General features: G+C 43.3%; 1 protein-coding gene and 1 long non-coding RNA gene across 2 annotated transcripts in view; one reads left to right on the plus strand and one right to left on the minus strand.

The window, feature by feature from the left end:
* The first annotated feature begins 358 nt into the window (after positions 1-358).
* On the plus strand, positions 359-25075 carry SRD5A3 (steroid 5 alpha-reductase 3). Its single transcript, XM_056558216.1, has 5 exons — positions 359-652; positions 3703-3854; positions 7327-7518; positions 9663-9791; positions 23322-25075. The coding sequence occupies exons 1-5, from the start codon at positions 441-443 to the stop codon at positions 23579-23581; spliced, it is 945 nt and encodes a 314-aa protein (XP_056414191.1). The 5' UTR covers positions 359-440; the 3' UTR covers positions 23582-25075.
* The window catches only part of LOC130356540 (uncharacterized), a 30092-nt gene continuing 11599 nt past the window's right edge, over positions 7367-25859 (minus strand). Inside the window, exons 2-3 of the long non-coding RNA XR_008888918.1 lie at positions 9619-9788; positions 7367-7502 (exon numbers count right to left, since the gene is read on the minus strand). This is a non-coding gene — a long non-coding RNA (uncharacterized LOC130356540). The remainder of the gene's footprint in view (positions 7503-9618; positions 9789-25859) is intronic.

The raw sequence follows: 25859 nt of genomic DNA on the forward strand, positions 1-25859 counted from the left end.
TAATACAAAGGAAAAGTTGCCCAGTTGCCTTAAGCAACCAATCAGATTGCTTCTTTCATTTTGCAGAGACCTTTTTAAAAATTAAAGAATCCAGCTGATTGGTTGCTATGGGCAACTTTTCCTCTGGACAGGTTGTGATAAATCTCCCCCTATATGTATGAGAACAGATGTCACATGACCCATTTCCACTTGGCAAAGGCAACCAATCAGCTTACAGCTAAGGGCACCTGCAGAATAACCCTGCAATGTGATTGGTTGTTAAAGGCAGGCACATATTCTTGACAATGTCTCTTCAAGGACGACATGCTGGGAGTTGTAGTCCCGACAGCTGTATACAGAGTACAGCAGCGTGTATGTAAATGACTTTTAGGCAGATGGAAGGGGCGTGGGCGGATATGTTGAAATCCCCGTAGGGCGGGAGATCACTGGGCAGGGCGGCCATGTTACACCCGGGGACTGGACTGAGCCTGGTGGCGGGGTTCTGGCTGCTCGTGGACGTGGCCTTCCTGTTGGCGCTGTTCATACATGTGCTTGGGGATTGCAGCCGCCGCGGCTCCGGTCTGTGCGGTTTATTCCAGGATCTCATCCGCTATGGGAAGACTAAGCTGGGCGGGCGAGCTGCCTGGCTGCGCTGGTTCGATCTCCCCAAGAGGTAAACGAGTGCGGATCACGTGTCATGTGCTTGGGCCAATCACTGTGCGGCTCTCATCTGTCATGTGATTGGTTGTGGCGCTCTTGCAGGTTTTATGTGATTTACCTGGTGCATGTGTAGTGACAAGTCTTGCTGGTATTTGTAGTGCACGTCCACTGCAGCCTGGGGATGCCCATCTGGCCTAGACAAATCTATCTTATCTCTGTCTATTCTATTTCATATCATTCTATCTATATTTATTTGATGTATCTGTATATCTGTCTCTATATGGCAGTGTTTCCTGATCAGGGTGCCTCCAGCTGTTGCAAAACTTTAACTCCCAGTATCCCTGGACAGCCAAAGACAGTGTGTTCCTTACCAGTGTGCCTTCAGCTGTTGCAAAACTACAACTCCCAGGATGTGCGGACAGCCAAAGACAGTGTTCCTGACCAGTGAGCCTCCAGCTGTTGCAAAATTACAACTCCCAGCATGGCTGGACAGCAAAAGACTATGTGTTCTTGACCAGTGTGCCTCCAACTGTTGCAAAACTACAACTCTCAGCATGCCCGGACAGCCAAAGGCTGTCCGGGCATGCTGGGAGTTGTAGTTTTGCAACAGCTGGAGGCACGCTGGTCAGGAACACACAGCTTTATGACATGTTTGGTGATGCAGTAAAATGCAACATATAAGTCAATCATATCATGGCTGAATCAGTCATCAAGCAGTTACCTATTATAGTGTAGAACACTGTTTACCAATTTGTGGCGCTCCGGTTGTTGCGAAACTACATCCCGTTGGCTGTCCGGACATGCTGGGAGTTGTAGTTTCACAACAGCTGGAGAGCTACAGATTGGTAAACCCTGATGTAGGAGCTTGTAAATACTCTGCAGCACCTTATACACTCAATAAATAACAGACATATAGGGGGAGATTCATCAAAACCTGTGCTGAGGAAAAGTTGCTGAGTTGCCCATAGCAACCAATCAGATCGCTTCTTTCATTTTTGAAAATACCTATGAAAATGAAAGTAGCAATCTGATTGGTTGCTATGGGCAACTCAACAACTCTTCTTCTGGACAGGTTTTGATCGCCCCCATACTGTTTACAGCCATAAGCTTACTATGCTGGGAGTGCATCACAATTGTATACTGGCTTCTTATAGCAAAGCAATTTTATAAGCTCAATTTTTTCCTTTAGCCCATTTATTATTACACACAACCCCCCCCCCCCCCCCCAAAAAAATAAATAAATAAATAAATAAAACCCTAAAAAAAAATCCTTCCTCCCTATAATGTCAGCTGATCTGTAATCATAGGCCTGTTCATGACCACCCTATTATTCGGAGTAGTAATGTACAGCACACCCACACATTGCACAGGCACAGCCATAACACCTTGCTGTAAGTAGGAGACATGATGGCAGCAGGGACACCTGTTCTGTTCAATGTGTGGGTGTCCCATACAATTCACAGAAAGTGTTTTATGGAGGGTGTGGGGGACTTGTATGGACTGACAACAAGCAGTGACTATAAGAAATTGTATAAGGGCCTGTTCACACCACCATCACAGCTTCCGGTATAAAGGCAGACCTGTCGAATGGTAGATATAAACTGTGCCCTAGTCTGCACACCCCATTGACCTATAATGGATCATGTTTCATGTTGTGGTGTGCGCTGTCTTGCCAGAGATAAAACAGAATGATGTGCTTGTTCTTGATAAATGAGATAGAAGTACTAAAGGGTATGGTCACACTGCGTAATATCAATGGAATCTCCTCTGGCAAAATTCCGCGAGCGGAGATTCCATCTGGCGACCGTGTGGCACTGCGCGTCACTGTACGTCACCGCGGACTTCCACGCAAAGAATAAACATGTTCTTTCTTTGTCTGCCGCTGAAATTCCTCAGTGTGAGTGGGTCTCGCGGAAAACTGATGTTACTGTTCACTGCGAGTAATTCCACTCACCGAATTACGCAGTGTTAAAGGAGTATTCCAGGAATTTTTTTAGACTGTGCTACAGGGTCTGTAAAGTTAGTGTAGTTCATAATATAGTGTGTGTGACAGTTTTCTCACAATTCTTATGTGACTTTCACCCCAATAATTATTTTTATCAGCATACAAAATGACTGTTGTCTCAGATTTTTCCCAGGTTCCAATGCGTCCGAGTCCCAACTAGTCAGCTGATGACAGGGAGTCTGTCTGCTTCAAAGGGTGGAGGGATCGCTTGGTGGGAGAGAGATCAATCTGCAACTAAATGCAACAGCTGAAGGCACCCTGATTGAAAACCACAGGTCTTTTGAATGGATGCAGCTCATTTATGTTTCAATGGGTGGGGTGGCTCATGTGTTGGAGGGAGTAAAATGGAATTATGGGATTTGTAGGCAAAAGAAGAAAACTCAAAAAGGAAATACCAGTTCACAAAAAGTGTGGAGACTCTTCCATATAAGGGCTGGTCTTGCAGGACTTCTGCTAATGGGAACGGTGTTCCTGCTGTGGAAAAAGTGCAGGAACTCAGTTCCCATGCGTTCTTGCAATACTTGAGCCCTGGTATGAACCCATCTTAAAGGAGTAGTCCAGTGGTGATTCAGTGGTGAGCAACTTATCCCCTATCCTAAGGATAGGGGATAAGTTGCAGATCGCGGGGGGTCCGACCACTGGGGCCCCCAGCGATCTCCTGTACGGAGCACCGACAGCCCGGGGGAAGGGGGCGTGTCGACCTCCGCACGAGGCAGCGGCCGACACGCCCCCTCAATACAACTCTATGGCAGAGCCGAAGCGCTGCCTTCGGCAATCTCCGGCTCTGCCATAGAGATGTATTGAGGGGGCGTGTCGGCCGCCGCTTCGTGCGGGGGTCGACACCCGCTATCTGGGCCAAGAGCCTGGCCCCCATACAGAGAGATCACAGGGGGCCCCAGCGGTCGGACCCCCCGCGATCTCAAACTTATCCCCTATCCTTAGGATAGGGGATAAGTTTTTCACCACTGGACTACCCCTTTAATAGTTACCACATCCATCCTATATGGAGATTATGAAAAGACAGAACATTCTATTTATTTATTCCTTTTAATTTACAGGTGGTTTTGGCATTTCTATTTTTTGTCTGTGATCTGGAATGGAGCATTGCTGGGACTCCTTGTGCGCTCATTGCTGCTAGGTGTCCAGCTACCACAATGGATTCAACTTTTACTTAACTTTTTCCACAAGGACCCTGAACAGAAGATATCCAGTAGGTGCTCTGAATGCTTTTATAGATTCACTTACAGCATACACATACATCACTTTAGTTTTGTGAATAGCGTTATGTTGGGAGGAAGCATATTGATTTATGCAAACCATATTCAAATTAGGGTGCGTTCACACGGCAGTCTGTCCCCGTTTTTTTTATCCCCATTTCTGTTCTGTTCTTCCTGTGAACGGATTAAAAACTGTTTGACACGAATGGGATTTTATTACAATCTGTTTACATCCGTTTGTACCCCTGACTGCATAAAAAATGGTACATGCAGTATTTTTTTTCTTCCGTCAAAAAAAACTGAAGAAAAAACGGATACAGTAAATTTAACATTGCTTTTACTTCTGAGCATGCTCAGAACAAAATAAAATTATTTTTTTGATTTATTAACTGAACAATAACAGATACAAACGGATAACATCCGTTTGCATCCGTTATTGTCCGTTTTTTGTTTTTTACGGGAGAAGAACAGGACAGGTCTAGATGACTGTGTGAACGCAGCCTTAACGACCACTAACGTAAATGTACGTCCTGGTTTGGCGGTACTTCGCGCACCAGGACGTTCATTTACGTCCTGTATATGACCACGAGCTGTACACTGCAGTTTCCGGCTGCTATCAGCAGCGGGGGACCCGCCGGTAATGGCCGACATTCACGATTGTGCGGATGTCCACCATTAACCCCTCAGATGCCGTGATCAGTACAGATCACTGCATCTGCGGCAATGCGCATGTTAAAATAGATGATCGGATTACCCACAGCGCTGCAGCGGGGATCCGATCATCTGTAATGGTGGACGGAGGTCCCCTCGCCTGCCTCCGTCCATCTCCTGCTCTGGTCTGAGATCAAGCAGACCAGAGCAGAAGATAGCCGATAACACTGATCAGTGCTATGCTCTATGCATAGCACTGAACAGTATTAGCAATCAAATCATTGCTATAGATTGTCCCCTATGGGGACATAAAAAGTGGGGGGGGAAATGGGAAAAAAATTGGAAAAATCCCCTCCCCCAATAAAAATGAAAATTGTCATTTTTTTCCCCATTTTACCCCCAAAAAGCATAAAAATATATTTTTTATAGACATATTTGGTATCGCCGCGTGCGTAATTGTCTGATCTATCAAAATATAATGTCAATGATCCCATACGGTTAATGGCGTAAACGTAAAAAATAAAGTCTAAAAATGCTGCTTTTTTTTGAACATTTTATTCCCCAAAAAATTATAATGTGCGTAATGACGGGCGATACAGGGGCCGGAGCAGCGTGACATCATGGCTCCGCCCCTCATGACATCACGGCCCATCCCCTTAATGCAAGTCTATGGCAGAGGGCGTGACGACCGCCACGCCACCTCCCATAGACTTGGATTGACGGGTCGGGCCGTAACTTCACGAGGGGCGGAGCCGTGACGTACCGATGCTCCGGCCCCTGTATTGCCCGTTATTACGTGCAGAGCGATCTCGCTCTGCTCAGTAATGATAGTGGGGTGCCGCAGCGGCGATCTGACATCTTATCCCCTAGCCTTTGGATAGGGAATAAGATGTCTAGGGGCGGAGTACCCATTTAAGGTGAAAATGGGCTTGGTCCTTAAAGCGTACCTGCCAGATCTCCAAAAAAAGAAAAACTGCTCTATGTTGCTCAGCATTTCATCCTGATCATGTACATATCATTTTTATGAGTATACGCCCTTTATTTCTCTTAGAATTCCCTTTTATATGCTGCTCACAATAAAACAAGTCCAGAAAAAATGGGGGGGGGGAGTGTCCCTCTTCTCCTCAGTGTGATAACCACGCCCCCTCTTCTCCTCTGTGATAACCACGCCCCCTCTTCTCCTCTGTGATAACCACGCCCCCTCTTCTCCTCAGTGTGATAGCCACGCCCCCTCCCTCTCTCTGCTCTGAGTCACTGTTCTCAGGACCGAGCCTGGCAGTCAGCCAACTACAGAAGTCTCATCTGTAACCCTTTCCTCTCTGGTTTTATGCCACACACACACACACACACACACCCAGGAAGAAGGATTATTGGAGATTCCCTGTTTTATAGCAGTGTTTCCTCCAGCTGTGTTCCTCCAGCTTTTGCAAAACTACAACTCCCAGCATGCCCACACATCATTTAGCTGTTCATGCATGCTGGGAGATGTGATTTTGCTACAGCTGGATGTATATGATTGCTAACACTCCTTTATAACACTGTTGAAGCAAGCTATGTTCTTCTACCTGTTGCAAAACTACAACTTCCAGCATGCCCACTCATCATTTGCCTGTCCAGACACGCTGTGAATAGTAGTTTTGCAACAGCTCGAGGTACATGATTGGCAAAACTATAACTCCCAGCATGCCTGCACATCATTTGTCTGTAGCTTTGCAACAGCTAAAGGCAATAAAGCTATAACACAGATTTTTACAAATATTGGGGGAGAGTTATCAAAACCTGTGTTGCCCATAGCAACCAATCAGATCCATTCTTTCATTTTGCAGAGGCCTTGTTGGTTGCTGTGGGCAACAGGGGAAACTTATCCTCTGGGCAGGTTTTGATAAATCTCCCCCATTGAATGTGCCTAAAGCTTATGCAAAACTACTACTCCCAGCATTTCCACACATTATTTGGGTGTCGTAGCATATGAGGAGTTGTAGTTTCAGGTGATCCGTCCACAACCAGTCAATCTTCACTTTCTACAAAACTACAACTCCCAACATGCCCTGACGGCCTGTATATCTGTCAGGGCACAATGGAAGTTGTGGTTTCAGAGAGTCCTAGGTTAGGGTGAGCACTGTTTTCCTGACAGGGCGCCTCCAGCTGCTGCAAATCTGCAACTCCCAGCATGCTGGGAGTTGCAGTTTTGAAGCAGCTGGATGCACCCTGGCTGGGAAACAGTGCTCTCCATAACCTGTCAGTATCTGGAACTACAACTCCCATCATGCCCTGACAGATATACAGGCTGTCAGGGCATGTTGGGTACAGTAAACTCTCTAAAACTAGAACTCCTAACATGTCCTGACAGCCTGTATATCTGTCAGGGCATGATAGGAGTTGTAGTTTCAGAGAGTGACAGGTCATGGAGAACACTGTTTCCCTGACAGTTTCCCTATCAATAATATTCGATAACCAGATTAATAGACAACTAATGAAGTTATCAAATAATCGGCCACTGATTTGTTGTCAAGAGAAATTCTGTTTAAAAAATATATATATATAATTTTTTTTAATTTTTTTTTTCATAACATATTTGGAATATCTGATGCCTGGTGAGTCTGCATTTATATTATATATATATATATATATATAATATAAATGCAGACTCACCAGGCATCAGATATTCCAAATATGTAAATTATTTTATGGAAAAAAAAAAATTTGCAAAGCACTTGTTGTGTACACAGTCTTGGCACTGCACAAACCCTTATTGTTGAAATAACCATTTTATAGGGATATTCTACAGTATTCATGCAATATATTCTATTATAGATGGAGAGCTCTCTACCCTTATGGCCCTGTCCTTGCTGTGGATACACAGTCTTAAACGCTTGTTTGAGTGTTTCTATGTGAGTGTCTACTCCAGTGGAGTCATCCATCTTGCCCATTATTGTCTTGGAATCGGCTTCTACTTTCTCCTTGGGATAACTGTACTTGATCACGCACATCTGGATTATAAGGGGGGTAAGTATAACAACAAAATCAATCAAATAAATGTGTATATATTCTGCTCAACAGTTTTTTGCTAGCAGAAGTGATGCAACGGCTGGCTTATGCATTTAGAGCAGTGTCTCCCAAACAGGGTGCCTCCAGCTGTTGCAAAACTACAACTCCCAGCATGCCCGGACAGCCTTTGGCAACAGCGTGAAGTGATGCAACTGCTGGTTTATGCATTTAGAGCAGTGTTTCCCAACCAGGGTGCCTCCAGCTGTTGCAATACTACAACTCCCAGCATGCCCGGACAGCCTATGGCTGTCCGGGCATGCTGGGAGCTGTAGTTTTGCAACAGCTGGAGGCATCCTGGTTGGGAAACACTGATTTAGAGCCTCTTTGATCACAATGAATATTTGGATCCAAGCACAATTGGCATAAATCCTTAAAGGGTAGCTCCCACCATCCTTTTTTTTTTATTTTATTTTTTCTCTGTCCCTGCCTATTGCCCATCTCTCCCTAACCCCCTCCCTGCTTTAAATATTTTTTTTTTTTACTATATAAAAAATGTCTTTTTGTCTGTCAGGGCATGCTGGGAGTTGTAGTGGTGAAACAGCTAGAGGCACCTTGTGCAGCAATTCTGTAGGTCCATACGGTTAAAATGATACCCTACTTATATAGGTTTGATTTTGTCGTACTTCTGGAAAAAATCATAACTACATGCAGGAAAATTTATACATTTAAAAATGTCCTCTTCTGACCCCTATAACTTTTTATTTTTACATGTACAGGGCGGTATGAGGGCTCATTTTTTGCGCCGTGATCTGAAGTTTTTATCGGTATGATTTTTGTTTTGATCGGACTTTTTGATCACTTTTTATTCATTTTTTTAATGGTATAAAAAGTGACCAAAATACGCTTTTTTGGACTTTGGAATTTTTTTGCGCATACGCCATTGACCGTGCGGTTTAATTAACGATCTATTTTTATAGTTCGGACATTTACGCACGCGGCGATACCACATATGTTTATTTTTATTTACACTGTTTTATTTTTTTTTTATGGGAAAAGGGGGGAGATTCAAACTTTTATTAGGGGGTTAAATGACCTCTATTAACACTTTTTTTTTTTTTTTTGCAGTGTTATAGGTCCCATAGGGACCTATAACACTGCACACACTGATCTTTTACACAGATCACTGGCGTGTATTAACACGCCTGTGATCAGTGTTATCGGCACTTGACTGCTCCTGCTTGGATCTCAGGCACAGAGCAGACATTCGTCGATCGGACACCGAGGAGGCAGGTAAGGGCCCTCCCGGTGTCCTGTAAGCTGTTCGGGACACCGCGATTTCACCGCGGCGGTCCTGAACAGCCCGACTGACTAGCCGGGATAGTTTCACTTTCACTTTAGAAGCGGCGCTTCTAAAGGGTTAATACCGCACATTGCCGCCATGTGTGGTATTAGCCGCGGGTCCCGGCCGTTGATGAGCAGCGCGACCCCACTTCATATCGCGGGAGCAGTCGCAGGACGTAAATATACGTCCTGCGTCGTTAAGGGGTTAAAGGATTACTCTGGTGGAATATTTTATTTTTTTTTTTAAATCAACTGATCCCAGTTTAAACAGATTTGTAAATTACTTCTATTAAAAAAATCTTAACCCTTCCAGTACTTATCAGCTGTTGTATACTACAGAGGAAATTACTTTCTGTCACGACCACAGTGCTCTCTGCTGACACCTCTGTCGATGTCAGGAACTGTCCAGAGCAGGAGAAAATCCCCATAGCAAACATATGCTGCTCTGGACAGTTCCTAAAATGGACAGAGGTGTCAGCAGGGAGCACTGTGGTCGTGACAGAAGATAAATCTCAAAAGAAATGAATTTCCTCTGTAGTATACAGCCGCTAATAAGTACTTGAAGGATTAAGAATTTTTAATAGAAGTTATTTACAAATCTGTTTCTGGCACCAGTAGATTTAAAAAAAAAAAAATTCCAGCAGAGTTCCCCTTTAACAAGCACTTGCATATTGCCCAACTCCCACTGGGTAAGGTTGAGATGCATTTCAGTTTAACATCTAATTTTCTGGAATCTTTAATCTATGCTGATTACTTGTACAATGGACGTGTTCTTACCTGTTGGATATTCCTGTAATGCTCTTGCTTTTTGTCCTTTTCAGTCGCTGTTACAGAACTCTTACTGCAGCTTCACTGGTACCACATCTTTGGATGTCTGCTTTTTATTTGGGCGTCATTGCATCAGCACAGATGTCATGTGATTCTCGCCAATCTCAGGAAGGATACATCTGGTCAGTAAATTACTGGTATTAGTAGATGCTGGTTCTAAGTGTCCACTACTTTATCATGGAATAGTGCTATAGGCTTTAGATGATGTTTACCGAATTTTTCACCATATAAGACAAATTCTAAAGGAGGAAAATCTAGAAGAAAAAAAAAGATTCTGAACCAAATACAATGTAAAGTATATGACAGTGATCTTCAACCTGTGGACCTCCAGATGTTGCAAAACTATTACTCCCAGCATGCCCGGACAGCCGTTGGCTGTCCAAGTATGCCAGGAGTTGTAGTTTTGCAACATCCGGAGGTCCACAGGTCAAAGACCACTGGTATAGGATGTAATACTCACCTGTCCCCGCCACTCCGGACCCGTCACCGCTGCCCTGGATGCCGCCCTCCATTGCTGTCGCCGCATCCCCGGGGTGTCCCCCGTCGCTCCGAGACGTCTGGATCGCCCTGGATCCTCGCTCTCCGTCGCCGCCATCACGACGCTACCCACGCCGCTCCTATTGAATGACGGGACGGCGTGCGCAATGACGACGGAGAGCGCCGGCCATGCAGGGGATCCCGGCACGGAGCAGTAATTCGCTGATCGGACACCGAGGAGGCAGGTAAGGTCCCTCCCGGTGTCCTGTAAGCTGTTCGGGACGCCGCGATTTCACTGCGGCGGTCCCGAACAGCCCGACTGAGCAGCCGGGTTAGTTTCACTTTCGCCTTTGATCGCCGCATCTGAAGGGTTAATACAGCGCATCACCGCAACCGTGATGTCCTGTATTAGCCGCGGGTCCCGGCCGTTGATGGCCACAGGGACCACCGCGATATGACAGGGTTTTAATGTGTATTTGCCGTATAAGACGCACCAACTCCCCCCCCCCCCCCCCCCCCCCCCCCCAGTTTTGGCGAAGAAAAAGTGCGTCTTATACGGCGAAAAATACGGTAGCATCCCTCCCAACTACCTGTATTGTTCTCATTGTATCTTAGACCCCAATTTCCATAGTATTCCATCATCTGATGCAATTTAGACCATAAATTAAGATGAATCTGTTCATATTTGGAAAATCATGTAATATAAAATTTTTTACAGAAAAAAGCCCATACTTCTTACAGAAAAAGCCCATACTCTCAGGTTACAGGTACAAGGGCATGTTAGATACCTATTCCCATAAGCCATCATATGGAATTTTATGTGCAAAATTGAAAGCATTATGATTTTTAGAAGGTGATGAGGAAAAAATGAAAATGCAAAAACTGAAACCCTGCGTCCTTAAGGGGTTAATTGCTCATAGATAAGGCGTTCAAAGGGTGCCAGTTACATGTGTGCACCCTGGCTCCCCCAGCATCACAAGGCTAGGCCACATCATGTAACTGGCACCCTGTGTATTCCTTATTTATGTGCAATTATAATACTAAGAAGCTATCCCTCATAATTAGTGGGCGTGTGAGTGGTTGTTCATCAGTATTTTGCACCTGTGCGATTTTCCCCATATAGCATTGTGGCTGATCTGCATCATAGTAGAAATAGCTGTGTAACCTGCCCTTGTACCAGTAAGTATTGACTTTTTTTTTTATAAAAATTTTTGTCCCATTTTGTGATTGGTTTTTAATGTAATATTTCAATTAAAAAGTATTCAAGCATATAGAAATGCATGTAAACATGGAAGTTTCATACAATGAACCATAAATGTCCCTCTTTGTCCATCCATGAAGTTGGGAGGTATGTATTTAGTGGTATCTTACTAATACAGTTGGATCTGATTGGAGAAAACTTATTCCACCAGGTACAGCAGGGCTTCTGAAGTACCCACAGGAAAGAATTTTCAGTTGTTACTGATCCAAAAATGTATCCCTTGGTTGGTTCAAAATAATGTTGATGCTCATCACGTTGATGGCACAGGAGCCCAGCGCTGCCTGACATTAATGTTCCTCCTATACTGGCTAGGATGTGAGAAACCTCTGATCCATGGCAATTATCTTCTCAGTACAGACCATCGCATTAAAGGGGTTTGACAGAGTGAAGGGTCTTGCACTGTCAGCCCAATGTTCATGGGGGTTACTATGACAGCCAGAGGCCCCCAAGCCTGCCATCAGTATCTGCTTGCAAGTAAGGCTAAGTTTCTACTTGTTTTTTCTTTTTTTTTTTTTGGGGCCAAAAAAAATGCAAGAAAAAAACCTTTTGACGTTTTTTCAAAATTTGTTGGGTACCAAAAAAAAGATGCAGTAGTGATGGGAATTTTTTTTTTTTTTTTTATTGAACAAAATTAATATTTTGTTTTATAACGAAACTTTAATTTTAAATAACATTTTTTAGGTAGTACTACTACTCCCAGCATGGCACAGACTGTTCCATGATGGGAGTAGTAGTACCTTTTACTAATAGACTGCCCCTGGTGTCACTACTGACACCCGCTGTGATCCTCCTGTATAATGTATAGATGCGGCCGGCCGCTCTTCTATGATCCCCTGTAGAGATGAGTGAAGTTACAGTGATTCGATTCGTCACGAACTTCTTGGCTAGGCGGTTGCTGACTTTAGCCTGCATAAATGAGTTCAGCTTTCAGGTGCTCTGGTGGGCTGGAAAAGGTGGATACAGTCCTAGGAAAGAGTCTCCAGCCCACCAGAGCACCTGAAAGCTGAACTAATTTATGCAGGATAAAGTCAGCAACTGCCGAGCCGAGAAGTTCATGACGAATCGAATCACTGTAACTTCGCTCATCTCTAGTCCCCTGCACTGACGTGTGTGTGTGTATATATAAATGTGTGTGTGTGTGTGTGTGTATATGTGTATATATATATATATATATATATATATATATATATATATATATATTTCCCACAGAGAGTTGTGATTGGCTAGAACCATCTGGCCATTCACAGCTCTCTGCGGGAAATATGAATAGGTGTATATATGGCAGTGCAGGGGACCAAAGAAGAGCGGCCGCCCGCATCTATACATTATACAGGAGGATCGCAACGGACCCCGGGCAATCTGTCAATTAGTACAGGTACTACTACTCCCATCATGGAACATTGTAGTAGTACTACTTTAAAAAAAAGTGAAAAACACACACCCACTACATTTTTATTATTGTCGGCTACATTTGTAGTGCCGTGCCTGCCTACATAAATTGATCCCTGTTTAAAAATGTAATAAAAATGTTGTTATAAAAAAGATGCATTTCGTTAGATACAATTTTTTTCCATCACTACTGTATCTTTTTTTTTTTTTTTTAATGGTACTCTATGAAATTTTATTAAACCCTTGGGGACGGAGGGCTTTTCCGTTTTTGCACTTTTTTTTTTTTCCTCCTTACCTTTTTAAAAATCATAACCCTTTGAATTTTGCACCTACAAATCCATATGATGGCGTTTTTTTTTTTTGCGCCACCAATTCTTCTTTGTAATGACATCAGTCATTTTGCCCCAAAATCTACGGCGAAAAGAAAAAAAATTGTGCGACAAAATTGAAGGAAAAATGAAATTTTGAAACTTTTGGGGGGTTCCGTTTCTAGGCAGTAAATTTTTTTTGGGAAAAAATGGCACCTTCTCTTTATTCTGTAGGTCCATACGGTTAAAATGACACCCTACTTATATAGATTTGATTTTGTCGTACTTCTGGAAAAAAATCACTTTTTTGGATCGCTAAAGTCCAAAAAATAGAATAAAAACCTCCTGCAAAAACGTCAAAGTTTTGACGTTTCGTTTTTGTCGTTTTTCTTAGCGTTTTTTTTTACTATCATAGACTTCTATCGGAGACAAACGCCACAATTTCAGCCATTGGCTCAACATGCTGCGACTTTGCAAAACTACCAAGAAGCTTAAAAAAAAGAGTGAAAAAACACCAAAAGGGTTAAAGAAAAACTTCAAACTGAAAAACGCCAAGTTAAAAAAGAATTTAGCGATTTCTCATTGATTTACAGCTAACATCTGGCTGCAGCGGTTTTTGGCCGAAAAAACGCCATGCGGCAGATTTGGCGTTTTTCCCCCTCGTTTTTCCTCCCAAAAACAAATAGAAAATTAGCCTAACAATGCTTTGGAATAAAGGTGATCAACAAATGCTGCTTCTAGTGGGACAAAGAAAAATAGTAAGAATAAATGAAATAAAGTTTAACCCCTTTAGGCTAGGTTTCCACTAGGTTGTTTTTTTTTATTTTATTTTTGGGGGGGCAAAAAACGCCAATAAAACGCCCATTCTGCCGCATGGCTTTTTTTTTTGTTGTGAAAAAACTGTGCAGCCAGATGTTAGGAGCAAGTCAATAGGGAACTGCAAAATGCCACTTGGCATTTTCAGTTTGGCGTTTTTTAATCCTTTTGGCGTTTTTCAGCTATTTTTGACTCCTTGGCAGTTTTTCAAAAACGACCTCTTGTTGAGACTTTTTTTTTTTTTTTTTAAAGGAAAATCTTGGCGTTTTCCTCCCATAGAAGTCTATGGGAGTAAAAAAATGCCAAGAAAAAGCCATGTGGGTTTTAACTTTGGCGTTTTTGCCAGCAGTTTTTATTCTTTTTTGGACTTTAGCGATCCAAAAAAGTGATGGAGATACCTTTTTTTTTTATTTATTTATTTTTTATTTCATTTTTTTTTATAAAATCTTGTAGGGGTACCATAAAAAAATAATAAGATACAGTAGTGATGGAAAAAATCAATTTGGATCAATTTGTGTGTGCGGGCAGGGAACTCAAAAATGGAGCTGACAATAATAAAAATGTAAAAAGGGGCCATTTAAATGAAAAAATAAAATATTTGATATACCGTATATCCCGGCGTATAAGACGACTTTTTAACCCCAAATTTTCTTCTGAAAAGTCGGGGGTCGTCTTATATGCTGGGTATTGGGGTCCGGCATAGGAATACTTATGATTATCTGCCCGGGCCGGCTCTTGTGTGCGGCTGCAGTCGGGGGCCGGCCAGAGCATGTACAAACTAATAACTGTATACTTAAAAACCAGGGTGCCTCCAGCTGTTGTGAAACTACAACTCCCAGCATGCCCGGACCGGCAAAGGCTGTCCGGACATGCTGGTAGTTGTAGTTTCACAACAGCTGGAGGCACCCTGGTTTTTAGTATACATGAATTAGTTTTTACATGCTCTGGCTGGCCCCCGCCTGCAGCCGCACACAGGAGCCGGCCTGGGCAGATAATCATAAGTATTCCTATGCCGGACATCCCTGTGTCCCGAAAAATCTTTTCGGGACATAAGGATGTCCGCGGATCACTAACCATTCCCCGGCCGCCGCGCGTCCTCCTCTGTTCCTTCTGCGCTTCTCCACCTCTGACATCCCGTGCGTACAACCATAGAGGCGCAGGAGGACGAGCGCCGGCCGGGGCCTGGTGACTGACCGGTGGCGCGTCATCTACAGTGTTCCGATCACCGCTCCTCCGGTCCATAGGCCATAGCAGTAGATTGCGACCCCGGGCCGGAGGAGCGGTGACCGGAACACTGTGGGGGGCAGTACACAGACATACAGCCTCCAGCCATACACTCTATATGGCTGGAAGTTGTATGTCTGTGGGGGGAGCTGCCTACTATTGTGGGGGGGGGGGGGGGGGGGAGCTGCCTACTATTGTGGGGGAGGGGAGCTGCCTACTATTGTGGGGGGGAGCTGCCTACTATTGTGGGGGAGCTGCCTACTATTGTGGGGGAACATGCTGCCTTCCAAATGTGGGGGAACTATACTGCCTGCTTAATATGGGGGGAACTACAAGGTACTGTACATCGCGGTAGGAGGGGTAGTCTTATACGGTAAGTATATCCCAAGCTCTATATTTTCAGTGTAAAAGTTGGGGGCCGTCTTATACGCCGGCATATACTGTAATCAATTTTGTTAAACTTTTTTTTAATAATGAATTGAATGAAGTGTGTATGTGTGGTTTAACATTTTAATTTTTTAGGTAGTACTACTACTCCCGATATGGAACACACTGTTCCATGATGGGAGTAGTACTACATGTACTAATTGACAGATCGCCCCGGGTGTCACTTCTGACACCCGTTGTGATCCTCATGTATAATGTATAGATGTGGGCGGCCGGTCGCTCTTCTATGGTCCCCTGCACTGCCGTATAAATACACCTATTCATATTTCTCGCAGAGAGCTGTGATTGGCCAGATGGTTCCAGCCAATCACAACTCTCTGTGGGAAATATGAATAGGTGTGTGTATATATATGGCAGTGCAGGGGACCATAGAAGAGCGGCCGCCCACATCTATACATTATACAGGAGAATCACAGTGGGTGTCAGGAGTGACACCTGCTGTGATCTTTCCTTAACTGCAGCTACTACTGCTCCCAACATGGAGCACAATCTGCTCCATGCTGGGAGCTTTAGTACCTGCATTAATAGACAGATCGCAACAGGTATCAGAAGTGACACTCGCTGTAATCTGTCTATTAATGCAGGTACAACAGCTTGCAGCATGGAGCTGAGTGTGCTCCATGTTGGGAGCAGTAGTACCTGCTGGACAGATCACAGCGGGTGTCACTCCTGACACCTGCTGCGATCCTCCTTCATCCCTGAGATGCGAAGCGGCTTTTTCCTACGCTATGCATCTCTGTTCTGTACTTCGGCCGGCCAGTAATGTGAATATAAATTCACATCACAGATTCATATTCCCCGCTGAGATTGGTGACTGGCTGCCACCATCCGGCCAATCACCACTCTGGGCAGAGAATATGAATATGTGATGTGAATTCTATTCATATCACTGGCCGGCTGGAGTATAGTGCAGAGATGCGAGTGCAGAAGAAAGCCACTCCATCTCTGCAATAGATAGGACAATCACATCGGGTGTCAGGAGGTTAAAAACACACACTTTATTAACCCCTTAAGGACGCAGGACGTACTCAAACGGCCCCTTTTCCGAGTCCTTAAGGACTCAGGACGTTTGAGTACGTCCTGTCAAATCCCGGCCCCCCGTCGCTAGCCGGAGGGGAGCCGGTGCCCGATGCCTGCTGAAATTGTTCAGCAGGCATCGGGGCATATCGCCCAGGGGGGTCATTATGCCCCCCCATGTCGGCGATGGCCGCAGATCGCTGGACAATTCAGTCCAGCGATCTGCGGCAGATTCCGGGTCAATCGGGTCTCCAGTGACCCGGAATTACAGGCTGTTCGGGGCCGTCGGAGGCGGCCAGAGCCTGCAGGGGTGAGGTGGCACTGGTGCCACCTCACGATCGCCCTGATTCGTCGGCCGGATTACCGGCCGACCAATCAGGGCATCTGCTGCGGGTGTCACTCCCGCAACTCGCTCCGCCCCTCTTCCGCAGGACGTGAGCGGGTGCGGGACGTGCACCCCAGGTGCTGGGGACCCCGATCCCGGCGTCAATGTTGGGATTGTTGCCCCAGGAGCGACGGCCGCGGCGGAGACGACGAGGGACTGACCTGTGCGGCAAGGATCGTTGGAGGTGAGTGACAGCCTCCTGCTGTTGCTTAGCAACAGCTCCCAGCATGCAAAAAGGGCATGCTGGGAGCTGTAGCTATACAACAGCAGGAGGCAGACCACCACAACTCCCAGCATGCCCTTATGGGCATGCTGGGACTTGTAGTTTTGCAACAGCTGGAGGCACATTTTTTCTATGGAAAAGTGTACCTTCAGCTGTTGTGTAACTACAACTCCCAGCTTGCACCAACAGCTAAAGTGCATGCTGGGAGTTGTAGTAGTGCATCTGCTGGTTGCATAACTACAACTCCCAGCATGCCTGTTTGCTGTCGGTGACTGCTGGGAGTTGTAGTTTTGCAGCAGCTGAAGGCACACTGAGTTATGTAGCAAACCAGTGTGTTTCCAGCTGTTGCATAACTACAGTCCCCAGCATCCCCAGCCAAAGTAGTATGCTTCCAGCTGTTGCATAACTACAAGACCCAGCATGCCCTTCCGCTGTCCGTACATGCTGGGGGTTGTAGCTTTTGCAACAGCTGAAGGCACACTGGTTGCAAAACACTGAGTTTGTTACCAAACTCTGTGTTTCACAACCAGTGTGCCTCCAGCTGTTGCAAAACTACAACTCCCAGCATGCACTGATAGACCGTACATGCTGGGAGTTGTAGTTTTGCAACAGCTGGATGTTCCCCCCCCAATGTGAACGTACAGGGTACACTCACATGGGCGGAGGATTACAGCAAGCATCCGGCTGCAAGTTTGAGCTGCGGCAAATTTTCTGTCGCAGCTCAAACTGCCAGCGAGAAACTACTGTGAACTCCCCGCCCGTGTGACTGTACCCTAAAAACACTACACTACCACAAAATAAAAAGTAAAAAACACTACGTATACACATACCCCTATACAACCCCCCTCCCCAATAAAAATGAAAAACGTCTGGTACGCCACTGTTTCCAAAACGGAGCCTCCAGCGGTTGCAAAACTACAACTCCCAGCATGCACTGATAGACAGTACATGCTGGGAGTTGTAGTTTTGCTACAGCTGGATGTTCCCCCCCCCCCCCCAATGTGAACGTACAGGGTACACTCACATGGGCGGAGGATTACAGTAAGTATCCGGCTGCAAGTTTGAGCTGCGGCTCAAACTGCCAGCGTGAAACTACTGTGAACCCCCGCCCGTGTGACTGTACCCTAAAAACACTACACTACACTAACACACAATAAAATAAAAAGTAAAAAACACTACACAGCCCCCCTCCCCAATAAAAATGAAAAACGTCTGGTACGCCACTGTTTCCAAAACGGAGCCTCCAGCTGTTGCAAAACAACTACTCCCAGTATTGCCAGATAGCCACTGACTATCCAGGCATGCTGGGAGTTTTACAACAGCTGGAGGCACCCTGTTTGGGAATCACTGGCGTAGAATACCCCTATATCCACCCCTATGCAAGTCCCTAATTTAGGCCTCAAATGCGCCTGGCGCTCTCACTTTGGAGCCCTGTCGTATTTCAAGGCAACAGTTTAGGGTCACATATGGGGTATCGCCGTACTCGGGAGAAATTGTGTTACAAATTTTGGGGGGTATTTTCTGCTTTTACCCTTTTTAAAAATGTAAAATTTTTGGGAAAAGAGGCATTTTAGGTAAAAAAAAATAATATTTTTTTTACATATGCAAAAGTCGTGAAACACCTGTGGGGTATTAAGGTTCACTTAACCCCTTGTTACGTTCCCCGAGGGGTCTAGTTTCCAAAATAGTATGCCATGTGTTTTTTTTTTTTTTTTTTTTGCTGTCCTGGCACCATAGGGGCTTCCTAAATGCGGCATGCCCCCAGAGCAAAATTTGCTTTCAAAAAGCCAAATGTGACTCCTTCTCTTCTGAGACCTGTAGTGCACCAGCAGAGCACTTTTCACCCCCATATAGGGCGTTTTCTGAATCGGGAGAAATTGGGCTTCAAATTTTGGGGGGTATTTTCTGCTTTAACCCTTTGTAAAAATGTAAATTTTTGGGAAACCAAGCATTTTAGGTAAATTTTTTTTTTTTTTTTTTTTACATATGCAAAAGTTGTGAAACCCCTTTGGGGTATTAAGGTTCACTTTACCCCTTGTTACGTTCCCCAGGGGGTCTAGTTTCCAAAATGGTATGCCATGTGGGTTTTTTGCTGTCCTGGCACCATAGGGGCTTCCTAAATGCAGCATGCCCCCAGAGCAAAATTTCCTTCAAAAAAGCCAAATATGACTCCTTCTCTTCTGAGACCTGTAGTGCGCCAGCAGAGCACTTTTCACCCCCATATGGGGTGTTTTCTGAATCGGGAGAAATTGGGCTTCAAATTTTGGGGGGTATTTTCTGCTTTAACCCCTTTTAAAAATGTAAAACTTTTGGGAAACCAAGCATTTTAGGGAATTTTTTTTTTTTTTTTTTACGTATGCAAAAGTTGTGAATCACCTGTGGGGTATTAAGGTTTACTTTACCCCTTGTTATGTTCCCTGAGGGGTCTAGTTTCCAAAATGGTATGCCATGTGTTTTTTTTTTGCTGTTCTGGCACCATAGGGGCTTCCTAAATGTGACATGCCCCCCAAAAACCATTTGTCGCTCCTTCCCTTCTGAGCCCTCTACTGCGCCCGCCGAACAATTAACATAGACATATGAGGTATGTGCTTACTCGAGAGAAATTGGGTTTCAAATACAAGTAAAAATTTTCTCCTTTTTACCCCTTGCAAAAATTCAAAAATTGGGTCTACAAGAACATGCGAGTGTAAAAAATGAAGATTGTGAATTTTCTCCTTCACTTTGCTGCTATTCCTGTGAAACACCTAAAGGGTTAAAACGCTGACTGAATGTCATTTTGAATACTTTGGGGGGTGCAGTTTTTATAATGGGGTCATTTATGGGGTATTTCTAATATGAAGGCCCTTCAATTCCACTTCAAACCTGAACTGGTCCCTGAAAAAAAGCGAGTTTCAAAATTTTGTGAAAAATTGGAAAATTGCTGCTGAACTTTGAAGCCCTCTGGTGTCTTCCAAAAGTAAAAACTCATCAATTTTATAATGTAAACATAAAGTAGGCATATTGTATATGTGAATAAAAAAAAAAATTTTTTGAATATCCATTTTCCTTACAAGCAGAGAGCTTCAAAGTTAGAAAAATGCAAAATTTTCTAATTTTTCATCAAATTTTGGGCTTTTTCACCAAGAAAGGATGCAAGTTACCACAAAATTTTACCACTAAGTTAAAGTAGAATATGTCACGAAAAAACATTCTCGGAATCAGATTGATAACTAAAAGCATCCCAGAGTTATTAATGTTTAAAGTGACAGTGGTCAGAATTGCAAAGAATGGCCTTAAGGTGAAAAAGGCTCAGTCCTTAAGGGGTTAAACACACTAGCTGAAAACCCGGTGTTGCCCGGTTTTTCCTTCCTAATCCTTGTTGGGGAGGAAAATAAACAAAGGAGGAAGCTTTTGACTTCATATCCCATCCTCATATATTGTTGTCATATCCCGACCTCCTATCCCGACCTCCTATCCCGACCCATAATATGTGTACCAGTTATTGAAATATCTCCAGCCGTACGGAAGTTATGTGGGAACATACATTTCCCATTGATTTGCATGGGACTTTAAACAAAAACCCAGACCCTCACAAATGGGGGTAGTTAAGGGTTAAATTAACTATCCTATATTTTAAGTGGACATATAAGTAACGTGACCAAGTATTATCGAAATATCTCCAGCCGTTTGGAAGTTATACAGTAACATGTATTTCCCATAGACTTGTATGGGACTTTAAACATAAACCCCGCCCCTGGCAAATGGGGGTGAGTAAGGGTTAAATCACCTATCCTATGTTTGTTGTAGACATATAAGTAACATGTGTGCCAAGTTTCATGTTAATATCTTTAGCCGTTTGGACGTGATGCTGGAACATACACACATACATACATACACACACACACACACACACGTTGAGTTTTATATATATAGATTATTAAAATACATTACTAATAAAAAATGTAACAAAATTAATTAGAAAAAAAATATCATTTTTTTTTCCATTTTTAAATGGGCCGCTTTCTACATTTTTATTGTTGGATAGATTTTTAGGTCCCTCTGTTGGGTACATCTTTTTCCATTCCTACTGCATCCATCACTCAATGGCAAAAACACCAGAAAAACAGCCAAAACGTAGGAAACAGCTGTGGCAGTTATTATTATTATTATTATTTTTTTTTTTTAAGGTGTTAAAAAAGACCTGAGGTGACAGGGAGCCCAAACATGCTGCTTAGTATATTATCCCTAATCAAGTTTTAAGGCCCTTTAAAGTGGTATTCTAAGTTAAAATAATTTATCCCCTAGCCACAGGATAGGCGATAAGTGTCAGATCCTGGGGGATTCAACTACTGGAACCCCACATGATGTCCAGAACGGGTCCCCAAATATTTGTAATAAATTAAGCTTCAAGATACACATGAACACTGTCATTCAATTCATTGTCTGTGGCACTACCAAAGGGAGCTGAGCACTGTGTTTAGCTACCTGTGCCTTCTCCTTAGACAATAAATGGCACAGCAGTGCGCATGCATCAGATGCCACTTCCTTCACAACAATTAGACAGGGGCCTGTTCTAGAGATCACAGGGGGCACATCGATCAAACCCTCCACAATCTGACACTTATTCCCTATCCTGTAGATAGGATGTAAGTTATTTAAATTTGGAATACCTCTTTAGGATCCAACATTGTTTGGAAGAGAACTACCTCCAGTAGGTGGCACTGTAAACCTTTTTTTTTTTACTTCTGGAAAAGAGCTACTTTGCATACTTTTTTTTTTTTCTAAATGGAATTGTAAGACTTCACACACCTTTTTGGCTACTCTTCTAGACCCCCATACTGAGACTTGAAAGTAGCAAACTTCCTTTTTGTAGTCAGGCTGTTGCTATGGAAACCTGTGCCATTATAAGGACTTTATGGGCTTCTGTCTGTGCGATAAAGAGTAGAGCCATGCTAGAATGATGAGATCTGTGTCCTCCCAGCATTACCATCTATCCAGATCACTAATAGTGATGTCATAACCAGCAGAGATGAAATCTGTATTCTGGGATTCTGGGAAAAGTCATAGCTCTATATATCACTAAAGCAGTAAGTGTAGAAAAAATATATTTTCCCCCCATTTAAAGGTCTCATATACCATTCTCGATGAATGTGAGAGGAAGATGATTATATTACACTTTTTTTTTTTTTAATTAAAATCTATTTGAAAAGGAAATAAAAAAACTTGGAGTTTTTAGAATTTTTCTGTCCAGATGAAGGATATACAAAGTAGCTCTCTGGGAACACCTTTTAGGTGTAGATTCTCTTCAAACCAATATTTGGCTCCTTTATGAAGGCTTAGTTTAATCTCCACTAATGTTCTTAGGTGCATCAGGGGTTAATTATTAGGGGAGTCTGTAAAAGGAAATGGGACAGGTTTGGGCGAGCATTACGGTGGCTCAGGAGTTAAAGGAGAAATGCGGTGGAAAACTTTTACCTTCCTCTGTGCCCAGACTGCAAAAAAAAAAAAACTTTAACTCACCTTCCTACGTTCCCCCGTTGCATCGGTATTGGTGTCCCGTTCTTACGGCGCTGCTCGGGTCCCTGCTTCTTAGGCTCGGAATGTCACACTGTGGTCAGCATATTACCGGCCGCAGCGATGTCCTGCCTTGGCTGGTGATAGGCTGAGTGCACTGTCATGTGAGGAGCGCGGGCCGGCTGTATACACCGGCCGAGGTGGGACATCGCTGCGGGTGATTTTTTTTTAATTAGAATAGATACGTCTTCTTTCTCAGAGGTTGTATTTGTCTGAAGAGCTCTATCTTTATAACAATTATTTATCTGATTCCTATGAACGTTCTCCCCCATCATAACAAATGTTTGCCTATTTTCTGAGTCTAACTGACTAGTAAATTGTTTTTTATATTTTTCCTCTCAGTAAAACGGGGAGATCCCCATCCAACATTAAAATGATTTTCAATTTGTAAAACTATTTTACTGCACTATTTTACTTTACCATGGTTTTAAAGTTTCTGGAAATGAGTCTCTAGTGTGTTTGTATATACATATATATCTCTCATATGTTGAACTGTTATACTCCTACTTTAGTACCGTGGCATTTCTTTACTTTATATCCTTTATGTTGCAGGTAAAATTGTAACCATGAACCATGTGATGCCAACTGGAGACTGGTTTGAGAGAGTATCCTGCCCGCACTATTTTGCCGAGCTGTTGATTTACATTTCTATCGCATTCCTCTTTGGACTAACACATATGACCTGGTGGCTATTGGTTTTATTCGTATTATTTAACCAGTCTTTGGCTGCTATTTTATGCCATGAGTTTTATCATCAGAAATTTGATTCATACCCTGCTCACAGAAAAGCATTTATACCATTTGTGTTTTAGGGACCACTGGATTAGGTTTATATAGGTACATCTAAGGGGTTTTCTGGCCTTTACCATCAGTGCCAATATAGGGAAATATCCATTACCTCTTGAAGGGGTATCCACAGGATAGGGGATAAGCATCTGATTGTGGGGGGTCCGATTGCTGTAATGCTCAGCAATCTCCAGAACATGACTTCAGCACTCAGAGCACGTGCTGTAAACGGCGCACACCCTATTAATTTTCTATTGGTGTGCCATAAATGCTGTGGGAGTGCTGTGTTCAGGCAACTCCGGCACTCCAATACAAAATAATGCAGAACAGTCATCTACAGCACACGCTCTCTCTGAAATCCGGGGTGCCGTTCTGGAGACCGGGGGGGGGGGGTTCCAGCAGTTGGAGTCGGACCACCCACGATCAGATACTTAGTGATATATTTTGGCACAGAATTTATTTTTATTTTTTTCACTTCTTCTATCAACATACCTGTATGAAGGTTTTTTTTTTTTTTTTGCAGAAGGACCTGTATATTTTTTTATGGCATCATTCTGGGGTACAAAAAAATATGTAAAAAAATGTTATGACGTTTGTTAGCGAGCATGAGAACACAAACAGCAATTCTGCAATTTTTGAGGCTATATTCCTTTATTTTTGGGGGTTTTATTTGTATTTTGTGGACCATGTGGTGTGCATAACATATTAATTCCGCCTGCCAGTATAAATAGGATGGTACCAATAAAATGTCATTTTTTCAGGACAAGTCTTCAACGTGTATGTATGACATATGATGGATGCCATTTAGTCCAATAGTAAAAGGACGTATACATCACGGTATACATTTTTGGACTGTATCCAGTTCAATGGACCAGCAGGGAGGTTTGCATTCTGCACCACATATATCCCAATTTTGTCATTTTGGCCTCTGTCGAGTATATGGAGGTCTATGGATCAATTTATCATATGTGTCAAAACTTGAGATCACATCAGGTTTTACTTCGGAGACCCGCTGTGATCACGAGTTACCGCCAGGACTTCGGAGACCCGCTGTGATCACGAGTTACAGCCAGGACAAGTGCGCTCCACTCCCTGCCCAGCCAGCAGATCCCATGTTTTCTTTTTACAGCAGAGACTTATGCAGATAAAAGTTCAGATTTAATTGACAGCCAGGGAACGAGATGTCACCAGCTTATAACTCACAATCTCAGCAGGTCTCAGGAGTGAGACCCGGAGTGATCTCAATTTTTGACATGTCCGTGCAACATGCCAAGTTGTTATAAATGACAGTAACCCTCTAAGTGCAGCCTGCTGTGCACTGCTTAACTCCTTGTGAAACTAACCTTAGTCAATTGTTTTTGTATTCTTATTCTGAGAGCAATCGGTTTATTATTCACTATTAATAGAGCTGCTTGTGTTTTTAATTTTTTCAAATTTTTTTTTTTGGGACGAGTTTACATTCTCATTGTTACTATTTTAGGGTAGATATCATAACTATTCGATTACTTCTTATTCCCTTTTTTTTTATTATTATTATTATTATTATTATTATTAAAGAATCAATATAAAGACAAGCATCCTTTTTTGCCATTTAAGTGTTTTACAGGGTTTACCATGTAGTTTAGAAAGCATAACAATATATATATATATTTAAAAAAAAAAAAAAAAAAAAACCTCTTGTGGCCCTTTACAGCTAGAAAAACATCTGTAGGGAAGAGGAGGAGTGCATTTAATGTTTTTATTTTATTTTTTTTTACTTTTGAAATTTTGACTATACAGTCGCTGTATTGCTCTTATAATACACTGCAGAACTTCTGTGTTACAGTTCTTTATTCCTGTCAGACCTGCAAGCTCTTCTAACATTTCTTTTTTAGTAAGTAGTTGCATTACTTATAAAATAAGGGTGTGTTCACACTGCAGAATCTCCGCTCGCTGAATTCCGCGCGTGGAGATTCCACCTGGTGGCCGCCGCTTAGGGTGCTTCGGCGCTAGGGCCGCGGGGCACTGAGCCGTCACCATTGATGGCTATGCAGTGCTTGCGGAATCTGCGCAAAGAATGAACATGTTCTTTCTTTGCGCAGAACAATTTCAGAAATTCCGCAGTGTGAATGGGTCTTGCGGAGACCCATTCACACTAATGTTAAGTTCACACCGCGGAGTTCCGCTCGCGGAATTCCGTAGTGTGAACGCACCCTTATTCTGAAAAACCTTTGCATTGAACCATAACTATTTCTCTAATGCTGAAAATGTAGCCTCAGAAATGTATTTGTAAATTGACAGGTGGGTATTACCATTCTCCTTGTC

The sequence above is a fragment of the Hyla sarda genome, chromosome 1 (assembly GCF_029499605.1).
Source record: "Hyla sarda isolate aHylSar1 chromosome 1, aHylSar1.hap1, whole genome shotgun sequence".
NCBI lineage: Eukaryota > Metazoa > Chordata > Amphibia > Anura > Hylidae > Hyla > Hyla sarda.

Excerpts from the sequence above, each read along its gene's own strand:
- SRD5A3 (XM_056558216.1), top strand. The coding sequence starts at position 441 with ATGTTACACCCGGGGACTGGACTGAGCCTGGTGGCGGGGTTCTGGCTG. Across the intron at positions 653-3,702 it reads TGGTTCGATCTCCCCAAGAG|GTGGTTTTGGCATTTCTATT; the intron begins GTAAACGAGTGC and ends TTTAATTTACAG. Across the intron at positions 7,519-9,662 it reads ACATCTGGATTATAAGGGGG|TCGCTGTTACAGAACTCTTA; the intron begins GTAAGTATAACA and ends TGTCCTTTTCAG.